Raw genomic sequence first — 24,506 nt, forward strand, 5'->3', positions numbered from 1 at the left:
CTGGTCTATACTAAGCGTTTCCCTAGCAGAAAAAAGGATTCAAAAAATAAAAAATAAATTGCTCAGCTAGGTTGCAGTTGCTGGCACAAGGCGGAGCTAAGGTGCGAGTGAGAGACCTTAATATAGCCACAAAACGTCCGATTCAAAAGGGATATCTTTATCTCTTCCTTTCTCTTTACCTTTCCCTTTTTTTTTTCTCCCTTCTTCATTCTTTGTATTCTATTCAGTGAGTGAATTTATCTCTGTTGTACTTGAATTTTATTTAGCTTTCCATTCTTCTCTATTCCTCTCTCCTCTCTTGTTCTTCATCAGTTAGTGTAGACTTCTCCATAATCTGATCCTCCTTTATTAAATTAATCAGGATTCCGTATATTTTCATTCCTTATTGTTCTTTCTTAAAGCTGGAGTTATTTTTATATATCTACCCCAATTGTGATTATTTTATATTTGTGTTCGGGGCATTCTCATATGATATAGAATAAGATGGTTGTAGCGATGTAGCTTTAGGAATAATCGGTTGAGGTGTGCCGAAACCGACGTATGCTGTAGGCCGGTAAAAAGTGGGCTTACATAGAGGAAATATGAACAATGGGAGTGGAGGGTGGGGCTATTCGTCTGACCCACAAAGGTAAGCAGGGAAAGGGGGAGTCCCTTATGTAGGTCTATAGCCCCTCCCACAACTTCAGGCCATGCCTTCCAATTTGTGTTCGGGGCATTCTCATATGATATAGAATAAGATGGTTGTAGCGATGTAGCTTTAGGAATAATCGGTTGAGGTGTGCCGAAACCGACGTATGCTGTAGGCCGGTAAAAAGTGGGCAAAAAGAGAAATATTAATGCAAAACATTATACAGGATCATAGTGCATTTGTTAACCATCAGGTAGACATCTTAATGAAAGCTTCCTAATTCCTGAATCGGCTGTGGAATGTAAGTCGCATAAGCCTATGATTCCGAGCAGCCCCGTGTCTTTAACGTGTGCGGGGATATCTTGGCTATATAGTGCATGAACTTACCTGTGGTAAGGACAGTATTGTACAGTGACAGTAATGGTTCAGTGGTACGTATGGTGGCGTGCCCAAGAACGTAACCAGTACCTTAAACCGGGCACCCAGCATTGCTTGTAAGATAGTAGGTTATATGCACTGGTTCGCACATCTGACTCGTCTTAGTTTTAGGAAGGGACCGGGCATAGTGGTATTGTGTGTTTTAGAACAATAAGTGGTCAACAGGCACTCTTGTTTCTGATGTTTGCAGCTGATAGTGAGTCATACCTTGAGAAAGCAGTTAAAGGCTAGATAGGTAGCAGTTTGATGACTGCATTGGTGCATGGTTCGGAAGGTGCATGGTCGAGTGGTTCTGATATGGTTTGAACATTGTAGGTCTATGGCCAGTATTTAGTTGTAGCGGGAACGTCCACTTGGCTATGTCTCTAAGTAAGGTATGGATGGGGTAGGAGGATAGGAACCTTTGTCGTTTGGGAAGGAGAAATACGTATAGTGTTGAATGTCCGTGAGATAAAGTTTAACTGTGTTGTGCGAGAATTTTTAACTTAAGGTGGCAAAAGAAGTGAATGCCATAAATGGTGAAACCTCAAACCAGCTATCTAAGTCATGGTCCGACATGAAACGTATTGTATAAGTGGAAACCCTGTAGCAAGCGTGTTGAGTGCTGGTGGACAAGGCCAGTTTAGTCAGAGCCCGGCTATGTTGGCGAGGTTCATGTAATCCATGACCTTGACCATAACTGACCCCCTGCCATGGCAGCTGTCACGTCAGCTGCCACAGTAGTTTACCATTACGTGTGGTTAGGCCTGCCGTGGCTTGGTTGTCTAGGGACAGCCCCTGATCATCATGCGGGAGTGTGGAAAAAGCAAAGTGGTCTGAGATGAAAGCGCAGCCTACGGTATGATGCGCATGGCAAATTTTAAGGAACCTGGCAGGGATTGTAGTTCCATGCGGTTGCGAATACCAAGCAGGATTTGGTAATTGGTGTTGTAGCAACTGTTCCCATTTCTCACGTGGTAACTTGTTGGCAAGGATGCCAAGTCAAGTTGTATGCCCAGCAATGTAATGATAGTGTCTGGGTCTTCTGTGACCTTAGGGAATACTGGGACCCCCAAGTGTTCAGACATACTAATTGCTTCCTTGAAGCTTCTAGAGGGAAAGGCGTTCCTTTTGACCAACAAGAAAACATCTCGGGAGTGTATGACTGTGGGGCATCTGGATATGTTTAACCACAACCAACAAATAGTTCTACGAATATATTTAAGATTGTGGCTGCTCTTGACCCGAAAGTTAAGCAGGAGAAGAAATATATGACTGCTGCCCATAAATGCCCTGTAAGTGCCAGTGTAGGGTGGATGATGGCAGTCTGAAATGCGTTAAGATATCAGTTTTACTTGACCAGGCTTCCCCCGCTGCTTGAGTGATAGCTGTAATGGTATGAACAATGGTGGCATACTGTAATGAAGACTCCTCTGAAGGGTATGAGGGAGTTGAGACTTGGGGTAGCCGAGGCGTGAGGTGCAGATAAGTCTATGATCAGTTACAGTGTGAGGGAAGATTCCCTGTGACAATCCCAATGGGATTGCGCCACGCGGTAAATGGTGTAGATCGGAGAGGCCCAGGTAGAAATCTTTCTGCCATTCTTGGGCCATGAGTGTATTGCTAGCTGTTGGATGCTGCTATGATGACTGCAAGTTAGGGCATTCTAGATTTCCCCAAAAGTATATGGCAATACCTGTCTGGAAGGCCTTTAAAATCGGAGATTAGGAAATCAACTAAATGTCTGGAAGGGTGAGGAGTTAGAAAGTACTGGAAATGCATAATGTTTACAGGCGTGAAGTAATGTTCAGGGTACATTTATTGGGACACATGGTTTCATGTGCCCTGAGTCCTGACGTATTGGGAACATACCTGCCAGTCTGCATGCACTAAAACAACTTGTGCCAACATGGAAATTGTTGCAAATCTGGGATTTGCCAAAGAGAATGAGATGACCCAATTGTCTCTGGTAGTTCTGAGGTGCTAGAGCTTGGAGCCTGAAACGTGATCGTCCGCTGTGTTGGGACAAAAATTGTCGTGTGGGACTAGCAACATCCTCTCCAAGTGAAAGATAAAGATAGCCATTATTATATGAACCCACAGTGTGCTAGTACTGGCTTGCTAGCTAAAGCCGCATGGCGAAACAATTAATCCTTTGTTTTGTGACAGGTGAGGCCCTGCTAGTTGCCAAGTGGCTTGAGAGGCTCTATCTATACAATGGCGCGAGGGAATTTTGTGGCCACCAACGTAATGGCAGGATGTTGGCCTCTCGAGGGAATTTTGTGGCCACCAACGTAATGGCAGGATGTTGGCCTCTCTGCAAAACATTATACAGGATCATAGTGCATTTGTTAACCATCAGGTAGACATTTTAATGAAAGCTTCCTAATTCCTGAATCGGCTGTGGTATGTAAGTCGCATAAGCCTATGATTCCGAGCGGCCCCGTGTCTTTAACGTGTGCGGGGATATCTTGGCTATATAGTGCATGAACTTACCTGTGGTAAGGACAGTATTGTACAGTGACAGTAATGGTTCAGTGGTACGTATGGTGGCGTGCCCAAGAACGTAACCAGTACCTTAAACCGGGCACCCAGCATTGCTTGTAAGATAGTAGGTTATATGCACTGGTTCGCACATCTGACTCGTCTTAGTTTTAGGAAGGGACCGGGCATAGTGGTATTGTGTGTTTTAGAACAATAAGTGGTCAACAGGCACTCTTGTTTCTGATGTTTGCAGCTGATAGTGAGTCATACCTTGAGAAAGCAGTTAAAGGCTAGATAGGTAGCAGTTTGATGACTGCATTGGTGCATGGTTCGGAAGGTGCATGGTCGAGTGGTTCTGATATGGTTTGAACATTGTAGGTCTATGGCCAGTATTTAGTTGTAGCGGGAACGTCCACTTGGCTATGTCTCTAAGTAAGGTATGGATGGGGTAGGAGGATAGGAACCTTTGTCATTTGGGAAGGAGAAATACATATAGTGTTGAATGTCCGTGAGATAAACTTTAACTGTGTTGTGCGAGAATTTTTAACTTAAGGTGGCAAAAGAAGTGAATGCCATAAATGGTGAAACCTCAAACCAGCTATCTAAGTCATGGTCCGACATGAAACGTATTGTATAAGTGGAAACCCTGTAGCAAGCGTGTTGAGTGCTGGTGGACAAGGCCAGTTTAGTCAGAGCCCGGCTATGTTGGCGAGGTTCATGTAATCCATGACCTTGACCATAACTGACCCCCTGCCATGGCAGCTGTCACGTCAGCTGCACAGTAGTTTACCATTACGTGTGGTAGACATTTTAGGTAGACATTTTAATGAAAGCTTCCTAATTCCTGAATCGGCTGTGGTATGTAAGTCGCATAAGCCTGTGGTATGTAAGTCGCATAAGCCTATGATTCCGACTGTAACCAGAAAAAGGGGAGGGGAGTGACAGGTGAGGCCCTCTCTATATACCATGCGAGGCGGCTAGCTCACGAGTGGCCCGATGGGTGTTTGCCTCCAAACGTTGAGGCGGGGTGTTGGCCTCGCGGGACCACTATACGACAGGCATAGATGCCAAGAAAGGAGAATACCTATTGGAAACCTATAGTCCCTAATTGCCAGTACGCTAAGGATGTATCCAGGGGAAAACAGAAAATGTATGTAAATACCACATGAGCAGGTGTATATACCTGGTAGTATGATTAGATACCCTTACTGGTCGTAAGGGTTATTAATACCTGTGTCCCGGACGGGTAAAACAATGTATGAGAATTGAATATAGACATTTAAAAGCATATACCCATATGTGTGTTATGCATGTTTAATAGAGCAAAGTGCTCCGTCCCAATGTTTATTGTATGCTTGTTAATGCCCCTGTTTGAAGGAAATTAACTTGTCAGGAGTGTTATATCATCTGTGATATGGAATACAACTGTACCCGGAAACATGAGTGTAGTGAACCATGACCGGCTGCTGAATAACCTAATGTGTGAAAGTACGTAATTGGAAGGACTTATATTTTAAGCGTGCAACCATGCAAATATTCCGTAGGAGTCAGTATAAAAGCGAAAATGCTGTAGTTAGTTTGTTTGCTTATGAAGTGAAATAAAGTCTGAGAAGCCTGTAGTATACCGATTGACCAGTAGGTGTCAGCATGTAGGCGAAAATGCAGTGGTTCGTTTGTTTCTACATGAAATGCAATAATGTCTGAAAAGCTTGTAGTACACCGAATGACCGGTAGGGGTCAGTGTGTAGATAAAAATGCAGTGGTGTATTGGTTTGTACATGAAATGCAATGATGTCTGAGAAGCCTGTAGTACACTGAATGACCGGTAGGGGTCAGTGTGTAGGTGAAAATTCGGTGGTTTGTACATGAAATGCAATAATGTCTGAGAAGCCTGTAGTACACCAAATGACCGGTAGGGGTCAGTGTGTAGGTGAAAATGCGGTGGTTCTTTGGTTTGTACATGAAATGCAATAATGTCTGAGAAGCCTGTAGTACACCGAATGACCGGTAGGGGTCAGTATGTGGGAAAAAATGCAGTGGTTCGTTGGTTTGTACATGAAATGCGATAATGTCTAAGAAGCCTGTAGTACACCCAAAGACCGGTAGGGGACAGTGTGTAGGCGTTTGTATTTCGTTTGTAGTTTTAACCACACAGATGATTTTAACCCAACAGATTTTAAACAACAGATTTTAGATGAACAGCTAGGTGAGTATTAGGTAATGAAATAACCGTGCAAAACGAAAGGAAACCGTAAAGTGAGGACCCGTGCTGTGCTGAACGCCGTGGGAACTAATCCTGGCGCGACAGGTGGGTCAACTTACGGTTTGAGAGTCCCTGAGGCACCAAATGTGATGCTGACCGGAAAGAAAGCCACTGGATTAACGGAAAGCCCTGCAGCAGGATTCCTGGACACAGCTTGGAGTATGAGACCTCATGGAGCAAAGGTGAAATCAAAATGGCGTCTTGTATGACCTGGAAGTGCTATTCGTCTGACCCACAAAGGTAAGCAGGGAAAGGGGGAGTCCCTTATGTAGGTCTATAGCCCCTCCCACAACTTCAGGCCATGCCTTCCAATATGCGTTAATATATTTACAGCATTCTGTTGTGACTATTCCTATGTCTTCTTATCATCATTATCCTCCCGTCTCAGTCTTAAATATCTTCAATCTTACATACTTATTAATGTGTCATATCTTCAAACTTGTATACCTGTGTTTATATTTTCTCTACAGAAATCATTTGTGTTGTGATTAATATCAACAAATTATATATATTATCTCTTCTATGTATTTTTTTTTTATATTTCTCTTTTTTATATTTTCTTCTTTTCTTTATATGTTTCTACAATATTGTGCATTAAATTTATGTAATTTCTGTGTATTTACTTTTTAACTCCATTTTCCAGTTTTATCCTATATATTGGTCTTGGAGTATGAATTACGGAAAAATTTATTCCCAATACGGATTCACAATTTGTCTAACTCCTCTGTTGGATCCTTGGCCACAATCGTTTTCTCGTTGTATTGAATAAGAAGCTTGGTGGGAAACCCCCATCTATATGGGATATTATGATTTCTCAGTGTAGTAGTCACATCCCTAAATCTTTTACAATTATTCCTGGTGGCTTGTGACAAATCCGGAAAAATTACAATATCAGTATATTTTCCTTCTTGAAGTTTTTTTATAATAGACCTTTCTCATCAGGGAGTCTTTAAGTGCGCAATTCAGGAATCGTACTATGACGTCCCTTGGTTCTGTTGTTTTTATATTAGGAGGTTTAAGAATCCTATGCATTCGCTCAAATGGTGCTTCTCCAATCTCCTGAGTTTCCATATATTGAGCCATACATTATTTTAAATAGTCCTCCATTTTATCTGATTTTATTTCTTCCGAGACTCCCCTGAATCTCAAATTATTCCTTCTTGACCTATCTTCCATATCCGTGGTCCTGTTTTCTAATAAACTCACTTGGTCTTTTAATATGTTTTGTGTTTGAAGGAAAAGTATTTTCTGATGTGTTTCTTTAATATATTCATCTTGTACACTCACTTTCTGCTTTAATTCAGTCATCTCAGACTTTAGCTCCACCATAAATGATTTCAAATCATTACTAATTTTTCCATAAAGTTTATCTAGTGCTTCCACCAAGCTTTCTTGCAAAACCATTTTGGATTTAGGATATTGTGTTTATCTGACTGTCCAGATGCTGTGGAAGTATTCAATGACTCATGTTGATCTGGGGATATTGATCGTCTTTGTTCCTTGCGAGGAGGTATAGTTATTTTTGGTGAGAAGAGGGTGTTTGTATTAATTAATTTGGTTTTCTCTATTTCTAAAGTTTTCTTTTTTTTGGACCCAGAATATTTTTTTTTTTTTTGTGTAAATTATACTAGAGAAAGTGATAAACCGAAAAAGGAATAAAAAAAATACATCATAGGATATTCTGCCAGCGTTTCGGTCGACCAGGACCTACAATATGTATTATTTGAGATCCTTATACTGTTAATATACTCATTTACTGTTGTTTTCTGGGTCTATAAAGGACCCTTTTGTTCTAGCTAATGCTAACAGTACTAAACATTGAATAGGTGCTTATTAGGACATAGTAGAGATGATAATGATACTGTATACTTGCGGCCTCCTTTGTCAGTCCCAATTATTCCAAGTATTACTGCCTGTTCCTCCGCTGGTACTGCCCGTTCCTCTGGTGACCCGCTCTAAACGGCTATTTGTCGTTCCGTGCTGCCATTACTGACCTCTCCCCTGCTCCGAAGTCTCCCTCTCCCGTTCTCCTCCTAGCGCAACGTCACTCCGTTGGCTACGTTATTACGCCCCAACTTATAGAGTTTCTCCCACTGCAATACTCTGATTTGTCCGATTTAAATGCCCTTTTCTTATTTTTAATCTCTTGTTGTACTTCTCTCCTAAGCCACATTGGTTTTAATTTGTTTCTTTTATATTTATTACCCAATGGTACATACTGTGAAATGCACCTTTCTAATATTTGTTTGAATAGTTTCCATTTTCCCTCCGTGTTTTTATCACTAAGGAGTTTATGCCAGTCGATATGTTGTAGAGCTGCCCTAATCTTATTACAATTGGCTTTTTTCAAATTATACGTTTTAATATACCCCACATGCTTTTGCTTTTTTGAGTTTATTTCAAAAGTTACCATATTGTGATCACTATTTCCCAAATGCTCCCCTACTTGAATGTTGGTTAAAAGATCAACATTGTTTGTTATAACGAGATCCAGACAAGCATCCTTTCTAGTTGGTGTTTGTACCAGTTGTGACATAAAGGTGTCATTTAACACATTCAAAAAACGGATTCCCCTAGCTGAAGTACTAGTCCCTCTATCCCAATTTATGTCCGGGTAATTAAAATCTCCAATAATTAACGTGTTACCCAGATTTGCCGCTTTCCCAATTTGCTCTAACAGCAGTTCTTCCTCATTAATATTTACATTTCGTGGTTTATAACATATCCCAACCAATAATTTATTTCCCTTTGTTTGCCCCAAGCTGATATCTACCCATAAAGCTTCCACATTTTCCTCGTCACACTCCACATGCCTAAGATTTGACTTTAACTCATGGCATACAAACATACCCCACCACCCTTCTTGTTTTTCCTATCCTTCCTAAATAACGTGTACCCATTTAAATTAACTGCCCAGTCATGTGTCTCATCCCACCATGTTTCTGTTATGCCTATTATATCATATTGTTTAGTGTATGATAATGCCTCTAGTTCCCCCATTTTGTTATATAAGCTCCTTGCATTAGTAAGCATACATTTAATATTACCATGAGTCATTTGTACTTTTTGTGAATTAACAATATTACATACCTCCTCTGTTCTGAGCTTTCCCCTTCCCACATCTCCACCCCCTTTATTCTGAGCTAAAGCCCATGTCATTTCTATGCCATCTCCATTTTCTAGATTGCTTTGACCCTCCCCCCCTACTACTAGTTTAAAATCTCCTCCAACCTTCTAGCCATCCTATCCCCCAGCACAGCAGACCCTCTACGATTTAGGTGCAATCCATCATGACTATACATACAGGTTGTACCCAAGCGCAAAATCATCCCAGTTCTCTAAAAACCCCAAACCATCTTTCCTGCACCTAGACTTCAGCCACGCATTCACGTCTCTAATCTCCAGCTGCCTTTCTGCTGTAGCGCGCGGCACAGGTAATATTTCTGAAAATATTACCTTGGAGGTCCTTTTCTTTAGCTTACTTCCTAGATCCCTGAACTCACTCTTTAGGATCTTCCATTTTCCTCTGACTTTGTCATTGGTACCAATATTGACCATGACAGCTGGGTCATCCCCAGCCCTTCCCAATAATCCCTCCACTCTGTCGGCAACATGCCGGACCTGAGCACCCGGGAGACAGCAAACTGTCCGGTTGCCGGAGTCGATCAGAGTGGCAGTTAACCTTATCTACTCTCTTAATAATATAGTCCCCTACCACCACAACCTGCCTAGCTTTCCTTACCCTCTCAACCCCACCCGTACTAGAGGGCTGTTCCCACGGCTGTTAGAAGGAACAGCTTCCTGCAGTACAGCTACTCCTGAGCTGATGCTCCCAACATCTTCACTCAAACGGGCAAATCTGTTAGGCTGCACTAGATCAGGACTAGCTAAACATTTCCTCTTCCCTCCCCTCTGCTTCCTTGCCCCACTGTTACCCAGGTATGTGCCTGTTCTCCAACTGTCTCATCTCCTCCCACTCCACTAAGTGCACCCACTAAACTCTGCTCAGTGAGCAGACTCCTCTCAAGATTATCAATCTCCCTCAGTGTTGCAATTTGCCTCTCCAGATCTCCAATCCGAGCTTCCAGAAAAGCCACTCGCTCACACCCACCACAGAGGTATGGGCCCTGGACAGATTTATCCAGGCATGCATACATGCAGCAGGATGTACACTGAGCAAAACTTGTAATCTTGCTAGCACTCATCCAGCTGTGGTCCCAGATCCTTCCTAACCCCTACATGTACCCCTCACTCTATGGGGGATATAGTGTTCCCCCACCCATGCCCTAAAGTAGACTGGGGATAGAGGATGATCACTGTTTAGTAGACATGTCCGTACTCACAGCAGAGTGAGTAGGGGCAGGGGACAAGGGAGATGTTAAACTCCCTTATTAACTAATACCAAGTAATCTCGGTCCTTCAGACTGTAAGTACCTTGGGAATTAGGGAGCTATCTACTAAGCGTAAAAGATGCAGACACTGCACAAATCAGATCGGAATTTTATTCATACAAATAAAAATTTTAACCGAACAAAATACACAAACGTTGTCCTAACACGAATGGTCATACTGTACTCATTCTGTTAGGATGAAATTTGGAAGTTTCGCCAGTGCCCTGTCTATAGGACAGGATGTTCGAAGCAACTGGAAAACACAGGAGGAGAGGGTAAGTATTGTGGGAAAATTTATTTGACCACATGAAATTGAGCGGAAATAAGGTCCTCCTTTAATTAAGTCTAGTCAAGCATAGCAAAAATTAATAAGAAAAAGTAGTCCCTACTTTATCTTTTGCTTTAAAGAAAAATAGATCAGATAGGAAGAAAAGAAGAACAGCTCCTGAGAGAGGAAGAGAATAGGAAGCAATCAAGGAAAGGCAAGTTTGGCGTGACAGTGCGGCTTTAACATCTAGAAACTCTGTTGCTTTCCACCGCCCCTACTCACTGTGCTGTGAGTTACCAACATCCTTTTACAAACAGACATGGTAGATCTGTGACTGATTCTACACTTGACAGAAAGGGACTACTCCTTGTTGCATAACACCTACTCACTCACCTACCAGTTTCTGATTCACAGTGAATTTAATACTAGTTGGTTGAATCAGTTAGCATAGGGCTTATTATGTGGTCAAATCACGCACTGATGACAATTTTCCTAGAGAAGCCTTACAGGTTATCTAGTAGAGGCTCATGCAAATTAAATGAGCATTTAGCAACCAACCCCAGTGTAGTCTCTAAAATAGATAAAGAATAATGAGTGTATTTCCAACAGAATCACACACTGGGCATGAAAGCTAGCTTGGTGTGGTTGGCACATAATGCATTGGTTTGTGGTCTCTTTATGAAGTATGAAAGTTTTGCAAAAAAACAGAATGCACAAATACACCTCTACTATCAAATTAATCACTAAATTAATGCATACTAACAAATCTCAGCCTTTACTCTTCATACACATGCAGCTATTATCTCTACAATCGGAGTTGAGAGAACTAGAAGCAGCAAAAACAGCATTTATTCTAACAAGACAAACACAATTTTTCCATAGCTGATAAGAGAGCAGGCCCAGTATTAGTTGCAGGATTACACACGAGGAGAATCTAAGATAGCACATCTTAAGGCATCATGTACCGGATACTAGATCCACGAAAAATTGCAGAGGAATTTTAAGTTTACTACTGTAAATTATACAATCTTGGAGATGACCCGACTAGCTAGAAGCTCACATAGGATTGTTAGGAAATTCCTGTCTGCAGCCCTGCTGTTTGTACTTTCTGCACTGTCCCCGTCGTTGTCCCTGGAACATTTGGATAGAGAGGGGGTAGAGTGGGTTGAGTCACTACTAACAAAGGGCACACTTACACAATCCACGGAGATCCAAGCCCAGTATGCACTCTCACAATCAAATCTTTCCCTACCTAGCAATCAAAAGTATAATTATTTCTCAGGTGATCACACAGCAAGATCCTGTGTTCACAAAAGACACAGAGTTTACATAACTGTAAATAGGTGTTGAAAAACTTAACTGAAGGCTAAAACACTATCACTGTGCTACAAAGCCTTGGAGGAAAGTGTGTCCTTTCTTATGGACGTTTCTAAGATAAGTAGTCTTACCAAACACAACCACTGTTGTTGATGATTGAATGTTTCCAAGTGGGAAAGTAACAGCTTTGCAGATGTATTCTCCTGAATCTGAAAAGTCTATATTTTTTATAATAATAGTTGCATCATGCAGAGAATCATTTTTGAACATGGTTCTATCTTGATAGAATTCTTGAAATGAAGTCCCATAAATTGGATGATGAACTGCTATGGTTTGAGCACCATTGTCAATAATTTTCTCCCAAGAGATTTGTGTTATTGTCTCATTGACTTCAATTAGACATTTCAATGTTATATTCTTTCCCCAAACTGCTGTCACATGAGTATCCACATGAACTGGTCCAGAAAATGAACCTGAAAAGCAAAGACAAATAAAATGTAATTTTGTGCAAGGATTGACCGACACACACACACAAAAAAAAAAGTTTTACATTACATCTACATTATTTATATTATCTGCCCATTGTTTAACCCCTTAACGCCGTTACAGCGTTCTATGCCGTCCCGCATTAAATGCGCTTTAAAGCCGTTGCGGTGGCATAGAACGCCGTAACGGCTTTCAGCCCCAGGAGCTGAAATATACTCACCTCCGCCACGATCCTCTTCGGGGGGATTGCCTGACAGCCCAGGCAGCCCTCCACGGGCAAATGAGGTCCCCGGGGGCCATGTGATCGCTCTCAAAGAGCAAATCACATGCCCCCCTATAGCTGGCTGTAGATCTGCCAGCAAGGGGACTGTCTGAAATGTCAGACAGTCCCCCTGCTGGTGGGAAGTATTAAAAAAAAAGTAAAAAAAAAAAAAAAGTTCAAATAAATTAAATGCATATATATATATATATATAATAAATATACTATATATATATATATATATATATATATATAATAAATATACTATATATATATATATATATAGTAAATATACTATATATATATATATAATAAATATACTATATATAATAAATATACTATATATACACACACATACATATATATATACACACACACACACCATATATATGTAATGTCATACGTAATGTATTTTAATATTAATATAAGTACACATATCAGTATTAAATACACTGACAATACATAAATATAAGATATATATTATATATGTCAAGGCAGACCCCCCTAAGCGGGTCCTAACACTGACCCTTCAGCCTGCTTCCTTGAGCTTCTGGCAAAGATATCTCTAATGAGACAGAAAGGGGTATTTTTTATATACACCCCTTTACTTATTAACCCTTAATAGGGAACACATGGGATGGGTAGCAGCATTGTAACCAGGCTGTGTGATACAAAGTAAATACAAATACAAAAAGAGAAGTCCTGCGCTTAAGCAGCAAGGACTACAACACACATCAGCCCCAATATATAGTAAAAACCAAAGAAAAGAAAATGTTAGGGAATGCGCAGGACTTCTCTTTTTGTATTTGTATTTACTTTGTATCACACAGCCTGGTTACAATGCTGCTACCCATCCCATGTGTTCCCTATTAAGGGTTAATAAGTAAAGGGGTGTATATAAAAAATACCCCTTTCTGTCTCATTAGAGATATCTTTGCCAGAAGCTCAAGGAAGCAGGCTGAAGGGTCAGTGTTAGGACCCGCTTAGGGGGGTCTGCCTTGACGTTGGCAGGCGGGCATCCCTCCAATGGCCATTGGAGCAACTAAATGACCTCCATTTGTCTAAATATACATAGGGATTAAGGAGAAAGCGCAAGTAACATTTTCTTTTCTTTGGTTTTTACTATATATTGGGGCTGATGTGTGTTGTAGTCCTTGCTGCTTAAGCGCAGGACTTCTCTTTTTGTATTTATATATTATATATACACGTATTAATACAAATAAATAAAATAAATATATTTTAAATTGTTTTAATAAATTATATATACATATGTAATTTCATTATAACTATTTTGTTAGATAGATATATATAGATATATATATATATATATATATATATATATCAAAATACACTTAGAATGACATTCTATATCGAATATATATATATAAAATACAAATAACCACACATACACATATATATATATATATATATATATATATATATATATATATATATATACATATATATATATATATATATATATATATATACATACATACACACACACACACACACACACACACACACACAGATATATATATATATATATATATATATATATAATTACATAAATAACTACATAAGTGTACACGTAGTCTTTAAATACATATATATGTATTTATATTAAAATTCAACATGTATATTTAAGTAATATTTTAACATAATTATGTGATTTAATTAATTACAATTTGATTGACATGCCTAACAACCCAAGCAAAAAGTGGAGAGAATTTGAATTGCAAGCACTATATTTAACCCTGTAACTTTCCAAGACACCATAAAACCTGTATTTAACTTGTATTACAACAATTATATTTTTAGTAAAAGTTATGTTTTTTTTTTGCATTTTTCACACATGAACGCCACTTTTGCTGACAATATTATTGTTGTAATACAAGTTACCATTTTGAAACACTAATATTTGTGTTCAGCAAAGTCTCTTGAGTACAACAGTACCCCCATGTACAGGTTTTATGGTGTTTTGGAAAGTTAGAGAGTCAAATATAAGGCTTACATTTCATTGTTTGTTTTTTTCAAATTAAAATTTTCCAGATTGGTTATGTTGCCTTTTGAGACCGTATGGTAGCCCAGGAATAAGAATTACCCCCATGTTGACATACCATTTGAAAAAGAAGACAACCCAAGGTATTGCAAACTGGGTATGTCCAGTCATTTTTAGTAGCCACTTAGTTACAAACACTGGCCAAATATTCGTTTTTTGCTTTTTTCACACAAAAACAAATATGAACGCTAACTTTGGCCAGTGTTTGTGACTAAGTGGCTACTACAAAAGACTAGACATACCCCACTTGCAATACCTTGGGTAGTCTACTTGTTGCAAATGGTATGCCATCATGGGGGTAAATCTAATTCATGGGCTACCACACAGTCTCAAAGGTAACATTACTAATCTGGCAAATTTCAATGTGAAAAACTGCAAAATGGAATGTGCTATATTTGACCCTTTAACTTTCCAAAACACCGTAAAAACTGTTAATGGGGAGTACTGTTGTACTCGTGAGACTTTGCTGAATCCAAATATGTGCTTTTTTTGCAGTAAAAGCTAACAGTATTATACAATTTACAGCTAAAATGTGAGGCGGAACTACAAATTGTTTTAAAAATGTAAAATTTCTCAGTTTTTTTTTTATTTTATTCATAACACATTAGGTTTCATATATAAATATTTGATATGAAATGAAAGCCCTGTTTCTCCTGAACAAAATTATATATAATAAGTGTAGGTGCATATAATATGAAAGAGGTGAATTACGGTTGAACAGACATATAGCGCAAATTCCAGTTTTTGTTTATATTTTGTTTTGATCAGAACATGTACTAATGACTCTGTCCTGAAGGGGTTAAACAGATAGATTAGGTTTTCAAAATCAACACTGCACAATGTGTTACATTACAACCTTAATTAATAATCATAATGCAGACACTCTCACTGCTAGAGTCAGAGGATCAGTAATTTTATTTTAGAAAGTCTGGTCACATTGCTAGTATTATAATGTTTGATTGCGGTAACTAGAGGTATAGCTTTTTTTTCCTCTTTCCTGTGTTTATTATTTTCTTGTTTTCACCTGTAAAATGGGACTGTGTGTCTTTGGCTTTCTCAATTGGCCTTACAGCCTTCTTTATCAATGCCTCTCTATGAGGAATGTTTAGTGTCTACATGCACAGCGCGGAGATGCTTAACATCAGTGCTGACCCAGGAAAAACCTTGTATGGCTGTCTGAGTGACTGTTACAAGAGGTGTTCCTAGGCTAGTGATAAGCAACCTATGCCATGCTTAGTACTCGCGTTGCCTTTGCACAACAATCCAGGCTTATGAGTCCCAGTTGGACTTCAGATATATGCTAGTGCAAAATGAGTGGTGATTGAAGGGGGTGAGGGACAATCCTCAATTTACGCATTGCAGCACTTAAAAGAAGGGACCTCAGATTTCTTCCTTTCAGCACTTGTGAATGGGCATCCACACTTGAGTAGAGCTGCCTGCAGCATCTATCACAGTTCCTGACCTTGACCTGTATCAGGCCAGCCCGGTCCACTGCACCTCAGGAGAACCACGCACACTGCCAGATATAAACAGAGCTGCAGAATAAGCCTCCCCCTCATCCAAATAATTCAAACAGCCCACACACAACCCGACAAGCAGCATCTCACATGCAATACCACAAGCAGCCCCACACATACACACAATACCGCAAACTACTCATGAACATATACAAGACAGCAGACACCAGGATAACAACATTCAGCTATATGCAACCTTCAGCACTCCAGATGTTTTGGACTACATCTCCCATGATACTTTGCCAGCATTATGGGTGTAAGAGCATTAAGGGCATCCGTGGAAGAGGCAATGGGGGGTGGGGGGGACGACTTGCCCCCTCCCCCTGGATTTTTCAATTTGTGCTGGTGTTTTTCCTTGGAGAGTCCCTTTAAAAAAAAAAAAAATGATATTTTTATCGGCAGACATTTTGTGCTAAAATAGAAATTAAAAGTGTATATTGTCAGTCACTCAGAACAGAGCAGACTCCATTTTGCTATTTTCAGTCTAACAAAAAGACACATAATTGCCTTTTGTAACTAAACACTAGCCTGAGCTAAGGAATGCATTATATAAACAAGCCAAGTGATAAGAATGAGGCAGGGGGATGGAATGCTATGTCTAAGTGTTAATGGAATAGAAATAATTCTAAACACAGACATTAGTGACAAAGAAGATTAAGTAATTAATATTACTTTCTAAATTTTACAAGGTCCCATTGTAAAGTAAAGGTGAATTTGAGTTTAGAACTGTCAATTTTAGAAATTACAACAGGAATTGTCGACGCACTGTCTGGAGAAAATCCAAAGAAACACTTTGAACTGACAGCAAATTTAAGTTATAGGTAGTCATATAGATAATCCAAATGACGTCAAAAACGTCATCAGGAAAAGTTCTCTCTTTCCTGGATAGGAAGGTTTAGTGAGGAGAGACTGCCCTCTATGGACCAAATACCTAAATTGCAATATGAAGGTTGACCACACCTTCAGTTTCCTATTAGCCTTATCAAGTAATGACGTACATAGAGTCTGGCCCTTTAAAAGTTAGGACAAAGGGAAGAGAGAGGGGAGAAGTTGGAGTTTGGGCTTTTCAGATTCGGACATGCAGAGAGATCCATGACAGATATTCACTCTTGGACACAATTCAAGAAACATTCCTCGACACTTAGCTACCTAAGAACATCTGATAAGAACATCTACTTAACTGGTAATTATGCTGGTTTTATTTATTTAATTAATCTAAATTAATAAAAAATCCAATAGCATGATATATGACTGGATAAATCACGGTTAGATTTCAATATTTAGAAATCTTAGTTAACTAAAGAATATATAGTTATAAACATTCCATTCTGCAATTAAGAATAATGATATATTGATGTGATATTATCACGTGTTAGCATACCAATGTTTTTATCCAGGTGAACTGATTTGCTCTAAATAAGATAAGATATCTTTTTAGGCAAATTAAAATTCGGCTTCTAGAATCTGGTAGATTATTCTTATTGGATGGTTCCAGGAAATGATTAATTAGCTGGTTTAAATGTTATTTTATTTGAAAATTACATAAGAATAGGATATTAAATGCCTAGGAGGATCTAGCCAGCATTGAAAGGGTTACTCAGTTAACTGTTAGCCAAAGTTTTACGACTCTTCACTGCACTGTGTGAAGTTTTACTTTGTCTGTACCCTCATAAATCTTGTCTTGACCATTGATGCTGTAGATTTTTACCGTGTTAGCCATTGGAACGTGTTTTAACATAGTCATTGTATTGCATACTCATGTTATAGTAAATATTCACTGATTATTATCATGCATGCTGCCTAATATGTTATTTGTCACAATAAATTATATCTATTTTTATAACAAATTGTGATTTTATTTGTATGGAATACATTTCACTTACATGATAACGATCTCTAAGATCTGAGAGAATCGAAATAGTGGTCAATTCTCGATTGTTTAATATTTAACATCCCATAAATATCCCCACGAGGCAGATATATATATATATATATATATATATATATATATATATATATATATATATATATATATATTGTGGGGATATTTATGGGATGATAAATAGCGAGGGCTTGCACTCATGGTGTAATCCTGTGGTGCCCGGTGCTGGTCTGGCAAGGAACATGTCCTGATGAAAGCTCCATGTGGGAGCTGAAACATTGACTTTTTAAATGGATTGAATAAAAGTTAAATTTTATTTGAAAATCTCTATAAAGTCCTTAGGAGTGCAGTAATTTCATATATATATATATATATATATATATATATATATATATATATATATATATATATATATATATATATATATATATATTAAAAAATAGCAGAAGACCGGCACTCAAGGAATTTGCTCAAAAATATTTACTGTTCAGAAGATTCGACGTTTCAGCTCCTCTAGGGAGCTTTCATCAGGACATACAAAATCACAATATGAAAATACACACTTCTATAAGGAGTAAATGAATAAATAATTAAGGTACTTACATACAGCTGATAATCAGGGGCTGCTCGTTGCCGTTTGCCGCCACGGGTGTCACGACCGGACTCATTTCCGGTTGGTCACCTGACCGCCACCCACATTCTGATTGGACAAAATACGTAGGTGCTTAGCAACCAAAGACGCCAACGTCCCATTGGTTGTAGCTCATTTCTACGGTGTCCAGAAGTTGACAATTTCAGTCTGTCATTCTAACCGCATTTCAAGCGGAAATTAACGGCGTAGCACACCCTGGCCTCAAGGAAGTGAGCAGTCCCAATACAGGGAGTAACAATACAAATTATAGTTAAAGCATAAATATAATTGCTAAAAAATAATATATATACACACAATAGTATTTACACATTTGTTAAGCAAGGGCCTCTCTTTCATACCTATGGCACTCCCTAATCCATTCCAATGGGAGATTGATCTTTATAAATTCGGTCGTTCAATTAAATTGAAGGATTTTTTAAAAAAATCAATGACCCGAGTCGCTGAGTCATCTAACTCTGGTACTCTATATCAATTTAAACCATCTAGCACTTTTGACCATCCTGCTACACATGGTTAAATTAAAACATTTTTGTCTACAACTAAATGGGAATCTGAATCAATTTTCAAACAACACCGACCAAAGTATTCCAATGTCACAAAGGCTCAACGCAACATTATTAAGAATTTGTCTACTGACCCCTCGATAGTGATTCGCCCGGCGGACAAAGGAGGTGGGATAGTAATTATGGAGTATGAAGCCTATGCTATGGAGATTAGACAACAACCAAGTAACATCAAAACCTATCACCGTTTAGAGAATGATCCTACAAAGGCAATAGCAAGAAAGATTGAGGACGTGTTAACATCCGGATTATATGCTGGGCACATAGATCTTGAACTCTATCAATATCTGAAGAAGGAACAACCACGAACACCTATCCTATTTACCCTGCCGAAAATTCATAAAAATCTGACGAATCCTCCAGGACGTCCAATTGTGTCAGCTACACAAAGCATTTTGGAACCTATAGCCAGATATTTAGATCATTTGTTCAAAATCCCAGTTACTTCCTTAGAAACTTGCATCAAAGACACGCCTGGTCTCCTCTTAAGATTAAAACAAGTTGGTACTTTTAATGGCATTCTGATTACATTGGATGTTGGCAGCCTTTATACTATCATCCCTCACGTTGAAGGCATTCAAGCTATGCGCAATCTGCTTTCCCATTCACAACACTATAAAGGACCCGCTATTGAATTTTTGTTAGAACTTTTGAGTATCACTCTCCAAAACAATTACTTTCGCTTTGAGAAGGATTGTTTTTTACAAATAGCAGGCACATCAATGGGAGCTGCGATGGCTCCAATGTATGCCAATACATTTATGTATGAGTATGAAACCAAACATTTTTCAGACATATGCACATCAAATTATCCGCTACTTTAGGTTTATCGATGATGTCCTAATTCTATGGGGCAGTACAAGACCTGAAGCTGTTCAATTTGTGCATAACCTAAATTATTATTATTGCCATTTATATAGCGCCAACAGATTACGTAGCGCTTTACAATATTTTGAGAGGGGGGGATGTAACAAGAAATAAGACAATTACAAGAAAACTTACAGGAACAATAGGTTGAAGAGGACCCTGCTCAAACGAGCTTACAGACTATAGGAGGTGGTGTATTAGAAACATTAGGACAGGAAATATCAAGTAGGAGTGAAGCAGAGCTGGAGGAGAGAGCAAAGCACTGTCCCATAGGAGAAAGTAAGAGACAGGTATGTAAGGTAGAGGTTACTCTGGGAGGCCATACGCTTTCCTGAAGAGATGGGTTTTAAGGCCCTTCTTAAATGATTGAAGACTAGGGGAGAATCTGATGGCAGTAGGCAAGCTATTCCATTGGAGATGAGCCGCCCGCGAGAGGTCCTGCAAGCGCGAGTTGGCTGTACGGGTGCGAGCAGCGGTCAGGAGGTGGTCACGGGCAGAGCGGAGGGTACGAGGAGGGGCATACCTATGGATCAGTTAAGAGATAAGAGGGGCTGGAATTGTTCAGTGCTTTAAATGTATGGGTTAGCACTTTGAATTGACTCCTACAGAGACAGGACGAGGGGAGGAGGTATCCTTGGAAAAGGAGACACTGAATGAGCATTGGGAGAGATAGGAGGAAAACCAAGAGAGGACAGAGTCACAGAGACCGAGCGACTGAAGAGTTTGAAGGAGGCGAGCATGATCAACGGTGTCAAAGGCATCAGAGGGGTCAAGGAGAATTAATATGGAGTAGTGACCTTTGGATTTAGCAGAGATTAGGTCATTCGTCACTTTGATAAGAGCGGTCTCAGAGTGGAGAGGGCGGAAGCCAGACTGAAGAGGGTCAAGGAGAGAGTTGGAATTAAGGAAGTGAGACAAACGGGTAAAGACAAGTCTTTCCAAAAGCTTTGATGAGAAAGGGAGCAGGGATATGGGACGATAGGTCAAGAGATGTTTTTTTCAGGATAGGTAATACAGTGGCATGTTTAAGGTCAGCAGGAACAGTGCCAGAAGAGAGAGAGCAGTTAAAGATGTGTGTTAGGGTAGGCACAAGACAAGGAGAGAGAGATCTGATGAGGTGAGATGGGACAGGATCGAGCGGGCAAGTGGTGGGGTGAGAGGAATGGAGAAGCGAAGCCACCTCTTGTTCAGTAGCCGGTGAGAAAGTCTGGAGGGTAGGGAAAGCATGATTTATGTGAGGTTGAGAAAGAGAACGGCAAGGAGGGGAGAATTCTTTCCTTAGCTGTTCAATCTTGTCAGTAAAGTAACATGCAAAGCTATCAGCTGTAAGGTTAGTTTGGGGGGTGGCCACAGAAGGGCGGAGAAGGGAATTAAAAGTGTCAAAGAGACGTCTGGGGGGGGCGGGGCCGAGCCGCCGAACTGAGAGGCAGCAAAACACTGAGCCTCCCGGCCTGGGCCCGGAAAAAAACGCGAAAATGAGCGCCCATTGTACCATGAACGGGCATTAACAGGTCTACAATTAACCAGCAAAACTTAAGCTTCTTGTGGACCCCAAACAGAGGCAGACTTCAGGCCGGGAACGCTGCAAACAAACGAGCAGGCCTTCGCAGCACCACGCACATGGAAAATGGCGACTCCCGCCGATGAGACCGGACGGGAGACACAACAAACAGCAGCCTGAAAGAATACACTGAGGCAAGGGGCGGCTCGGCCCCGTTCCCCCCCCCCCCCCCCCTTTTTTTTTTCTTCACCCACCCGGCCGGGGGATGGGGGGTAACTCAGGCCGCATGGCGGCGGCACACCCCGGGGCGGCAGATACCGCGCGGGGCCCAAGCAGGCCGCCTGACCGGGCATAGGCAACGTATACAGCCCGCCCGAACATTTAGGAGACGCACCAGGAAGGTCTGGCATGGGCGACTTGCGCTGGCCCCGGCAGGGCCAGGTACCGGACGGATCAACCAGGCCGTGACCTCGACCGCGGGAGAGGTGGGTGCCCGGGCATCAAGGTCTGGGGTGCCCGGGAAACCTAGTCCCTGGCGCTGCGAGCCCGGTGGGGCGGGATCGTGTCGACCCCCTCGACGGACCGGTGGCCGTGGGAGGCGGACACCAGCTCCAAGTATGTGGCCGGCGTCAGGTGAGACACAGGGACACACTCCTCAAGGGAACCACGCAGAGCTGGGGAGGTGCAGGGAGCAGCCGGCCGGAGGGTTTTTGTGGTGGGGCCCAACGAACAGCTTCAGCTCCTGAGTGCCCACGGAACTGTGGGGGACCCGACCGGTGAGCGGTGATCGGACTGGGGGTGAGGGAAGGAGGCCTGGCACCCCGGGGACAGTGTGGGGGCAGCACCATGGGAGGCCTTCCCAGATGGACATGGGAATTCACATAGCGGCCCTGCGGATCACGGGCCTGCATTTGCATCTCACAAGCTGCGTTTATTTCTTACTTATTTTATTTTTAAGTTTTGCACATTCTGCATATAATGTTATGCTAGTTGGTATATGTGATATGTAGGTGACCCTCTTGACAGGGCGATCCAGTCGACTGATAGCTCGCATGTGTATTTTCAAAGTTGCAGTTATATCTTGAGTCTTTACCTATTCTGTCAATGTGATGCTGGCTCTCCACTACCAAGTCAGTTTATATTGCCAAAGGAATGTACAGTTTAGTCCATAATGCCCATAGGGGCCATAAGCTGATGCTGTTCACTAATGCACATTTAATGACTGACTGCTGCATAATGGACTGTACAGTCGCTTACTACTGTAAACCGGATACCCAAATAGCTACATAAAGAATTATTGCACAGCAGCATAAAATTACTATGTCAGCTTAAAACGCCAAATGGTCATGACATAACGTTGTCTGCCGCTGCATGCATAATGACAGACTATTGCACGACGGCCTGTACAGTCGCTTATTACGGCATACCTGATAGCCAGATAGCTTCATTATATATTACTCCACAGCAGCCTAAAAACAAATATGCACCTCAGGTTGAAAGTTGGAAATGTTTTCTGTATTTCTGATTATTGCTGAATGTCTGCAAGATGATTAATGCGCCTCAGCACAGGTGACAATTTGCATTTACCATCCAGCGAACACACAGCACTGGCACACAATAGTCAACACAAAGCAATTACTTAACGCTCTACCAGAGCCAAAAAGGCGACAGTACACAAAACTATAAAACACAAAGCAACCAATTGTGCACAAAAAAAAAAAAAGTTAAGCTACACTGGCACAGACAAATCCGCCTCTACGCAGGCAACCAACTGTATATACTGTGTTAAACCAATGCTTAAGCCCCTGCGTGGGCAATCACTTGCTTTATTACAAATCAGTTTGATGCATGACGTCATACTATGAAAACAATAAAAATATTCAAAACAAAGAGACGTCTGGGATTGCGGGAGCATGAACTAATGAGAGAGGAAAAGTAGGACTGTTTGGCGAGGGCAAGGGCTGCGCTGTATGAAAGCAACATGAATCTATAATGGTGAAAGTCTGCCTGGGTGCGAGACTTCCTCCAGGAGCGTTCAGCACAACGGGAGCAACTCTGCAGATAGCGTGTTGATTTATTATGCCAAGGTTGGGGTCGTGTCCTCCTCGAGGTGCATGTTTTGAGTGGGGCTGCAGCGTTCCAGGCAGATGTGAGGGTAGTGTTATATGTGGAGATGGCCAGGAGAGGGAAGGGATGGATAGCAATTGTGAATCAATGTCAGCTGACAGCTGCTGGAGGTCAATAGAGTTAAGGTTCCTCCTGAGCTGATGGGGGTTAGGCTGAGGTTGTTGGGTGAGGGGGTAATTGAGAGCAAACAATAAGAGATGGTGATCAGAGAGAGGAAATGGGGTGTTGCAGATATTAGATAATGTACATGAATAAGAGAAAATAAGGTCAAGGGTATTGCCAGCTACAAGAGTGGGAGAATGAAGATGGTGTTAGCAGGAACAGGTAGGTAAAATGATAGGGAGATATTAATGATGAGGGAAGGGAGAGAGAAAGTGAAAAATAGAAGTGAGAACATTAGTAGGAAAGTAGGTGCTGTGATTTTAAGAGCTGTGGTTAGGAGGGTTAAGGGTTAAAGAGGTATTGTGCGAGTATAGCTATTTTGGGTGTGGAGGTCTTGGTGGACATAATTGGTTTAACCCCTTAACCCCTTCAGGACGGAGTCAATAGTGCACGTTCTGATCAAAACAAAACGTAAACAAAAACTGGAATTTGCGCTATATGACTGTTCACCCGTAGTTCCCCTCTTTCAAATTATGTATTATATATCATTTTGTTCAAAAGAAACAGGGCTTTAATCTATCATTATCATTATCTATTATCATTATCTATTCATATATGGAACATAATTTATTATGAATAAAATAAAAAAAATGTGAGAAAATAAGATTTTTTTTTAAATTTGTATTTCCGTCTGCCATTTTAGCTGTGAATGTCATAATA

At 40.7% G+C, this 24,506-nt stretch overlaps 1 protein-coding gene across 2 annotated transcripts in view; it reads right to left on the reverse strand.

Moving 5' to 3' along the window:
- NECTIN3 (nectin cell adhesion molecule 3) overlaps positions 1-24,506 on the reverse strand; it is a 606,022-nt gene that overhangs the window by 550,867 nt on the left and 30,649 nt on the right. For both annotated transcript variants that reach the window (XM_063453186.1, XM_063453185.1), the window contains exon 2: positions 11,900-12,241. In XM_063453186.1, coding sequence (XP_063309256.1) covers positions 11,900-12,241 — 342 coding nt within the window. The remainder of the gene's footprint in view (positions 1-11,899; positions 12,242-24,506) is intronic.

This window comes from Pelobates fuscus, chromosome 1 (genome assembly GCF_036172605.1).
Source record: "Pelobates fuscus isolate aPelFus1 chromosome 1, aPelFus1.pri, whole genome shotgun sequence".
In the NCBI taxonomy this organism is placed as follows: domain Eukaryota; kingdom Metazoa; phylum Chordata; class Amphibia; order Anura; family Pelobatidae; genus Pelobates; species Pelobates fuscus.